General features: G+C 37.7%; 2 protein-coding genes across 2 annotated transcripts; both read left to right on the plus strand.

Moving 5' to 3' along the window:
* Positions 1-1744: 1744 nt before the first annotated feature.
* On the plus strand, positions 1745-5227 carry LOC137737430 (uncharacterized). Its single transcript, XM_068476895.1, has 6 exons — positions 1745-2460; positions 2539-2750; positions 3214-3442; positions 3559-3644; positions 3721-3812; positions 4406-5227. Exons 1-6 carry the CDS (start codon positions 2149-2151, stop codon positions 4636-4638), a joined length of 1164 nt encoding a protein of 387 aa, XP_068332996.1. The 5' UTR covers positions 1745-2148; the 3' UTR covers positions 4639-5227.
* Positions 5228-6586: 1359 nt separating this feature from the next.
* Positions 6587-9002, plus strand: LOC137737704 (uncharacterized). Its single transcript, XM_068477248.1, has 3 exons — positions 6587-6830; positions 6934-7139; positions 8356-9002. The coding sequence occupies exons 1-3, from the start codon at positions 6738-6740 to the stop codon at positions 8663-8665; spliced, it is 609 nt and encodes a 202-aa protein (XP_068333349.1). The 5' UTR covers positions 6587-6737; the 3' UTR covers positions 8666-9002.

The following is a 9002-nucleotide window of genomic DNA, read 5'->3' on the forward strand; positions in this document are numbered from 1 at the left end:
TTTTTCTAGAGGAAGATTATACAAATAATTAATTAATACAATTTGGTTAACATAACCAAGACAATAAGCGATTTTATTAATCAGGAAAAAAGACATGAATATCTTGAGGAATTAAATCTTCATAAATATATAACAAGATTCGGAACATGTTGTAACAAATCGAAATGGCTAATTGAATAATTAGTCAAAGTACGTATTGGAATTATATCCACCTTTAATGTGATAAGATCCAACTGTGTTTTTGGAGGGCTTGACCGGTTGGTGGGTTTGGGTGGCTTATGGATATGCAAGGAGCAATTTTCGTTCTCCGGTTAAGTCGAACAAGGTTGAAATTTTACATCACCAATTATATCTCACAATATTATAATATTGTGAAATTGTACATCGTGTGACCATAAAAATTACTCATATGCAATGATGATGTGTTAACATTATCTTTAAATTACATGATATGTTGAGAGATTTGATCGAAAGATTAATAGTAAGTTTGGACTATGAAGAAAGCTTGGACAACTATATTGACTATTTTTAAGAAATAGATTTGTTTACTTTCTTGTAAAAATATAAATGAAAAATTACGCTTTCCAGAGGTGCATGATTATATTTGCATTGTTGAAAAAATTGGAAAGTCAAAATCTCAATATTGGCCATGAGAACGAAAAACTTAAGTTAACGTTTTTTTTAATATTATAAAATATTATACTAAAAATAAAAATAAAAATAAAACTAATAAAAAGTAGCATTTCCTTTTGCTTAAACCCTTTTGGAATTCCTGACTTTCCTTTGTTTTTATGGCACTTGCATAAAAAGAAATTGAAAAAAGAAAACTAGCAAAAAGTTCAAATTTTTTTTAATTTTAATAAAAAATGATAAATACAAATATATTAATTTTAAAAATATATAAAAATATAATTTTTCGTTAAAATTAAACAATAAATAAAATATTTCTTTAAAACTTTCAACCTAAAAAACTTGAAGAAGATCAAGCACGGAAAGGCATCTTTCTTATCATATCTATCACGTGACCGACACTTGTCTCCTCTTGTGCACAACGAAAAAAAAAATCAAAATTTATGTCTATCTACTTTTGGGAATTCTGAAGTGACATGACAGCACGAACAAGGAAAAAATACAATATAAAAAAGATAACCTTCCAAAAGAGAAAATAAAAATAAAAATATTAGAACGTGGCAATTATTGCGCAAAAGTCCTAAAAGGCGCGTAATCTCACGCTTCCAAAAGGTCGTGGCTCTAAGTTGAGAATTAATAAATAAATAAATAAAGTCTATTCGATTTTCTGAGAAAATCGGATGCGGATAAGAAGGAAAAAGACAGCTCCCCTTATCAGAGCGAATCCCACCATACACGTGTAGAACGTTTCCCTCCATCACACGTGTCAGCAGCTAGGTCCCTCACCTCAATCACTAATCCGTGTGGCCTCCATGCCACCAATCGCAACCCTGTTTAGTAATCTTTTCCATTTAGTCATTAGATGACGCTCAAATCATGGCCCATCGATACCCACACTCCCACACACGCTCAAATTACCTCAATTGCCATCGCCTAAAAGCTTCACAGCCATATTCAACGTAAGATAAGATTGTAATTTTACAAATCGAGTGCCCCTATCGCATTAAGCCTTGGTAATTTGCTTTTTAATTATTTATATTTAAACAATAAAGATTTAAAAAATAATAAAAAAATAGTTTTGTTCTTCTCCTACCCCTACGCAGTACCCATCCATTTATTCAGAGCCTGCTTCACCATTTGCTTTCTTTCTTTCGCCTTCCTCCCATCGCTTCCCTTTCCCCTCTTATTTTACCGATTTGCCCCTCAAAACCTACCCCATATCATCATCTTCTTCTTTTTCCGTCAGATCCATTTCAGTCACAGCCTCCATTTTAGGGTTTTGCTGTTCCGGCTCGGCCCCCGCAACCCCTATCGTTTCCGCCGATCCGATTCCCCCAATTGTTCTCGATTAACCCTAATTTTGACAAACCCCAGAGGCGCCGATCCCCTAAATACCGCCGCCCAGTTGTTCTTGATTTGTTCCCATCCCGTTGACTCTGTTTCAGAGTTTAAGACGCTCTGCGTGCAGTGGGGGACCGGATTCAGGGTAGAGCAAGTTTCGGATTCGCCGTTCACGTGATGTTGAGTACTGGATTGCCGTTCACGCGTGGCCGCGGAGAGGATCGATTTTACGACCCGGCGAGAGCTCGTAGGGCCCACCAGAACCAGAAGGCGGAGCAACTTCGCAGAGCTCAGAGCGACGTCACGCCCAGTCCATCTCCTTCCTTGAAGGGTAACCCCAACCGGGAGCCGGAGAACCGGACCGGGTCTGATGAGCCGCCCCAGCCCGTCGCCGTGCCTGCTTTTGAGCCCGTCGTGAAACCCTTGAGTAATCTCGAGCGGTTCTTGCAGTCGATCTCTCCGTCCGTCCCGGCCCAGTGCCTTTCCAAGGTGTTTGCTTGAATATAATTTGTGCAACTTTTTGGGTTTTTTTGTTTGTTAATCTTGTAATTAATTGTTTGGTTGCAGAGGACGATGAGAGGATTGAGTACATGCGACGTGGAATATCAGCCATACTTCGTTCTGGGGGATTTATGGGAGTCCTTCAAGGAGTGGAGTGCTTATGGTGCAGGAGTACCTCTGATTTTGAATGACAGTGACTCTGTGGTTCAGTACTACGTCCCTTACTTGTCCGGCATTCAAATATACGGCCACTCTGCGAAATTGGCAACGAAGACAGGGTATTACATTTTACTCCATACTTTTGACTTAATTAGATAATCATTTGTTTCGTAGAATAATTTCGATTTAGTTCTAGTTGATTTATAGTCACACGCATGCAGTGTTTGTATTTTCTTCATGGTAGTGAATAAGTGAGTACCCAAATTTTTGTCTGCTGGATAAGTGTACTGTTATATCTCTGCAAAATGTATTTTGTCCAGCATGTATTCAGAGGTAAATCCAAAACAGAATACGAGAATTTATTGTTGTTCTTGATGGTATGGCGCGTGCACTTATGGGAAACGGGTTTCATGGATTACTATGATTGTTTACTCCTTGCATCAGAATCTATGCTTTTTAACAGAATCATTGTTGACTGAATATTGCACATTTGCCTACTTTAGTTTACATATTTTCTTTTCATCAAAACTGGAATGAATTATTTCATTTGTTATTCAAAGTTTGATGTTCGTTTATTGATAGGCGACCAGATGAGGACAGTGATAGTGATTTCAGGGATTCTAGCAGTGACGGTAGCTGTGATTACGAAATTCCTCGTACGATAGAAAGATTATCTTTGAGAGACCCACATTTACCACCCCACGAAGACTGCTCCAGTGATGAGGGCGAATCTATAAATTCTCAAGGTTGCTTACTGTTTGAGTATTTTGAACGGGACCTTCCTTATTGCCGTGAGCCTTTAGCTGACAAGGTTATTATTTCATTTCTCTCTAATCTTGTTATTTTGTTTTGAACAAATAGTAATGTATCCGGGTATTTATGACTTCCCTCTTTTTGGGTTTTGTTCTGAATTTTCCCTTTCTACAGATACTAGATCTCGCGTTCCATTTTCCTGAGCTAAAGATACTAAGAAGCTGTGATCTACTGCCAACCAGCTGGATATCTGTTGCATGGTACTATAAATCTCTGTTTTTGTTTACTCTTTGTACACTGTCGTGTGACTAATTGGTTTTGGTGTGACCTTTTCAGGTATCCAATATATAGGATTCCAACAGGACCAACTTTAAAGGATCTTGATGCGTGCTTTCTAACGTACCATTCACTTTGTACACCTATGAGAGGTAATTCTTAGTTCTGTTAGTTTTGCTTAGGGTGAAAGTTTGTTCCCTCCCTGACTTTTGGTCTGCATAATTGATACCTTTGGGATGGCACTCTATTTCAGTTTGGAGTTTTGATCTGATTTTATAGTTTTAATCATACATCATAATGTGAGATGCCACATTGTTTCGTTTGGTGCTTTGGTCTGATCATATATCTTTTATTCATAGGGCGTACTTAGATAAGGAAATATATATTTCTGCAACTACTTATGTAGTTGATTGATTTTCTTATAGATTGTGTCTTTTAATTTTAGCATTTACTGCATATGGGCATTTTGCACTGTTGATTAAAGAAAATTATTGTCAGTGCACCGCATATGCTGATATCTGCATAATGCCCAAGTTAATCTTGTCTTATCTCCCGTACATGCATGCATGTTCCATATCAAAATGGACATGCAATCTGGTAGACAGATATCGAGGATGACTTCATTACGTGTGAAGTATGACTAGATTTTAGCTGTGATAGTTGTTTGCTTTAGAATAATGTATAAGATTTGTATCTATTCTGGGAGGTGTTTGATAATCTTGTCTCTTTGTTGATTATGTTTCAGGTGTACAAGATGACCGGGCTCCTGTATTGACACATCCAAGTGACATGGACGGTGTCCCTAAGATGTCGTTACCTGCTTTTGGCCTTGCATCATACAAATTCAGAGGTTCCTTGTGGACGCCGAGTGGTGGATGTGAACGCCAGTTAGCCAGCTCTCTTTTGCAGGCTGCTGACGACTTTCTAAGAAAGCATCAGGTCAATCACCCAGATTTTCTGTTTTTTAGCCGTAGATGATATCAAGATGATGCTAACTGTGATGCTACTACCACCGTTATAGAAGTGAAGCCTGTTTGCGCGGGTTACTTGTGAAAAGTCTTTATTTTGTTTAACTCTTGGTGGCAAGTTGGTGTGCGGTGATTCTGTCGTGTGGTTTTCTGTTATTTACTACCGGAGAAAGAAAAGAAAAGGAAAACGAAAAAAGAAAGAAAAGGATGAAGGGTAACCCACAGAAGAAAAGTGAGCTTTTGGCATGAGATGAGAGAGGCTCAGTAAGAAGTGAATAGAAGGAAAATGTAGTTAGATAATCTACAAAGGTCTAGCTCTAAATGGAAGTTACTGCTTTTGATGTAAGCAAGCTTTTATCTTGCTCGTTTCCGCTGTATTTTGTTGGTAGTAAGAAGAGTACGTTAAATATAAGAGAGAAGAACCAGGCTCTTTTTTGTGCCATGATATGATGTTAATTATTAGTATGTAATCCTATCTACAGGGGGATTTTGATGTAGAGATAATTGCCAGTGTTAGTTTTTTCTTCCCCATATCTGTATCTGAATCGCATCCGTTACATTGATATTTAACTGCATCAAATGATTTAATTGTGTTTTAAGAGATTTGGTTAGTTGTTGCCTGATGATTAAGTAGACATTCTTGTGAAATTCGGAAACTGTAACGCTTTAAGCTCGCTACCGTGGTTTTCTGTCTGGTTTGTCATCTGTTTCTCTTGCTAAATGAAATCAAGTTTGGGGAGTTAGAACTTGGAAGAAGAGATTTTAAGCTCAGATTTGTAGGGCATACGTTTCTTTCATAAGAAATTGCAAGTGAGGAGAAATTAATCAGCATCGTTATTAAGCAGCAGGTCGTGAAACTTGGTCTCCAAATTGTATTCGCTTGATATCACACCAGTCATTTCTGTAAGAAAATGTTTTTCAAACTAATCTTTAGTAAAAATGCAAGTCCTTTTTGAAGAAGCACTTCAAGCGAATCCTGTAAGAACTACGTAACTTGTTCTTCTTGCAAGGAAGTATGCAAGTGTTTTCTTCTTGCAAGGAAGTATGCAAGTGTTTTTGAAACGCTAAAATATTTATAAGCTTCTATCTTATTTGTGGGGTTTCATTAGTGGTGGGCTTCTTTAAAAAGGCACACAATTCTGGCCCATACCATATCTAACATACAGTAGAGGCCCAATATGGAATGGGCTGCTGTTTTTTAGTGTTAGCCCAATTGTTGAGATTAATTAGTCTTTGCTGGTTTAGTGATGTGGACAGTGTCTTGGGCAGCGGATCAATCAGCGTCCAACCACCATCCATGATTTAAAAAGGGTGACCTGCTATTTCCGGTAAGACAACCGGGGAGGCTGGCAATCCGACAACCCCACCCGCGCTCTTGCAATCTGTCCACAATTATTATCTGGATACATGTTATAAAACGGTCCCACATCCACCACCACATTTGAAGACAAACTTTAGATGGCTCCTCTTCCTTTTTATTTTTTCCCTCTCTTAAATATAAAGAGTCGAATAACCCAATTTAATTTCACACCGGAATGATGTGAAATACAAGGAAGTATAATAACTCAGCGTCACGTAACACCAATTCCTTCAAAAACATGTTGTTACATGTGTGAACAACGACCACACGTATTTCACGTCGTCAGATGTGTGTTATTTACATATTAGATTTAGTAATTTGTCGTATGTAAATAAATGTGTCGAGAATGAATCTTATATAAATAAAGTAGTTGAGTTATTTTTTATATGTAAAAAGGTTGAAAATTGAAATCTGAGTAATGCTAAGGATACTAAATCTAGTTATAATTTTGTAAACTAAATGACATAAAAATTAATAATTAAATTTTATTTTTTATTGATAACATATCATTTAATTTTTGTAAATTTAATCTATATAAATTAATAGCGTTATTCAACTCGAAGTGTAGGAATCCAATCCAACGTAAGCTAAAAAGCAGCGACAAATTCCCCATTTTTCTTCACCCAAACCAAAAAATAAACAAAAGAAAAAGAAAGTTGCCCAAATTTCTTTACTTTTTCTTTCAAAAGCAGAGAGAGATTTCTCTGTACCAACCCCACACACTCCCAGAGAGAGAGAGAGAGAAAACAATGGCAGTCTCGATACCCATAGTCGCCATCGTTACCTCCCTCCACCTCATCGCCTTCATCTTCGCCGTCGGCGCCGAACGACGCCGTAGCACGGTATCCACCCCCATCTCCCTCAGTCTGTCTGTTTGAAGTTTTAATTTTTATATTTAAGTCCTTCTTCAACCCCTAACTGTAACTGTTTGTGTCTGTGAATTAGGCGAAGATAGTGCCCGATGAGTACGACGAGCGTACCTACTGCGTGTACGGCACGGACGCCTCCACGGTGTACGGATTAGCGGCGTTTGGGCTGCTTGTCGTCAGCCAGACGGTGCTTAACGTCGTCACCAGGTGTCTCTGCTGCGGCAAAGGTCTAGTCACTGGCTCCTCCACCACTTGGACCGTCTTCTTCTTCGTCTTCTCCTGGTAATTTTTACCCATTTTTTCGCCTCTCTGTAATCATTTGAGTAAATAGTCACTCAACTTTATCTCAATTGAATAATGGTCACTCAATAAAAAACTCATTACCGTTAATCTTTTAACTCATGAAAACGTCTAGCTACGATTCTTCGACTAAAAATCAATTACCATTGTTCTCTTAACTTTAATCTAATTGGAGAAATAATTCATCAACTTCAACCCAATTGGAGCAACAATCCCTCAATTTTAACCTAATTGTAGAAATAGTTTTTTTAAACTAACTCATTTTGATAAAATTCTGACGAAGTTGACGAAAATGATTATATCTATACGTTTTAATGAGTTGAGGGATTCCAATTGTAGCAATGGTTTTTTTAAACGAACTCATTTTTGATAAAATTCTGACGAAGTTGACGAAAATGATCATATTTACACGTTTTAATGAGTTGAGGGATCCCAATTGTAGCAATGGTTTTTTTAAACTAACTCATTTTGATAAAATTATGACGAAGTTGACGAAAATGATTATATCAACACGTTTTAATAAGTTGAGGGACCCTAATTGTAGCAATAGTCCTTCTAATATAACTTATTTTGACGTTAGAATTGACGAAAAATACTATAACTACGCATTTTGATAAGTTGAATAACCAATGGTAATAGATTTTTAGTTGAGGGACCATTACTCCAATTTGACTAAAGTTGAGAGATTATTGCTACAATTTACTCTAATCATTTTTAATTTCTTAATCATGGTTTGATGATTTGATCAACGGTCTTAATCCTTCCACACTAGTTAGAAATGGTCAAAGTAGCTAATTCACTTGCTCATTTGGTTAGTATGGTGTTCCTTTGGATGATCTAACTGCTTGCTTGTGGTAGTGTGCTATGATCTAACTGCTTGCTTGTGGTTGTGTGCTTAGGACTCCTTTGAAAAGGCTTTAAAATGGCTAAAAGCACTTTGATGAAAGTGCTTTTAGAACTAATTGTTAGTAAAAATGCAAGTGAATTTTCCTGAAGAAAGCATTTCAATTGCTATTGAAGCCCAAAAATAATTTCACTAAAAACACTTTCAGTCATTTTAAAAGCACTTCCAAACGAGCCCATCCTTGAGTGAACGTTGTTCTCTACTCTCTAGCATTGTGTTTGTGTAAATGGCAATCCCATTTGCTTGGTTTTGTTAAAACCAAAATCTGACGCTTCTGAACTGTGAATTAACCAGGACAACCTTTTTGGGAGCGGAGGCGTGCTTGTTGGCTGGGTCGGCAAAGAATGCATACCACACCAAGTACCGGGGAATCTTCAAAGTAGATGACTTGTCCTGTGCTACTCTGCGCAAGGGCGTGTTTGCCGCCGGCGCTGCTCTTACGCTGTTGTCACTGGCAGGATCAAGTCTTTACTACTGGGCACATTCCAAAGCTGATACTGGGGGATGGGAGAAGCACCGAAACGAAGGCCTTGACATGAGCAGTTCTAACTACGGGCAGCACGAGCAGCAGGAACAACAAACCAGTGGATTTCAGAAGGTATAATTCCGCTGTTAGGTTCGTTCTTTTGGGGGGTCGGTGATTGTGGTATGAGATTGAGAAGAAGATCATCAATTCCGCAGTTTTGGTGGCTTTTGTCGATCGATGGGAAAGAAATGGTGGGAGCAAAATATGAAATGAGCTGGAGACTTGTATATGCTATGTCATCATATATATGTTAGAAGTGGAAGTATAAATTCCCCAATCATATATATTCCCCAACTTTTTTTGGTTGATTTTCCATTTTTCTTCACTTCAATCTTCTGAATTTGTGGTATGCGTATGTACGTTGTGTTTTGGTATATAAATATCTATGCAGCACTATTATAAAAATTCCCGCTTA

The sequence above is a fragment of the Pyrus communis genome, chromosome 6, assembly GCF_963583255.1.
Source record: "Pyrus communis chromosome 6, drPyrComm1.1, whole genome shotgun sequence".
NCBI classification, from domain to species: Eukaryota; Viridiplantae; Streptophyta; class Magnoliopsida; order Rosales; family Rosaceae; genus Pyrus; species Pyrus communis.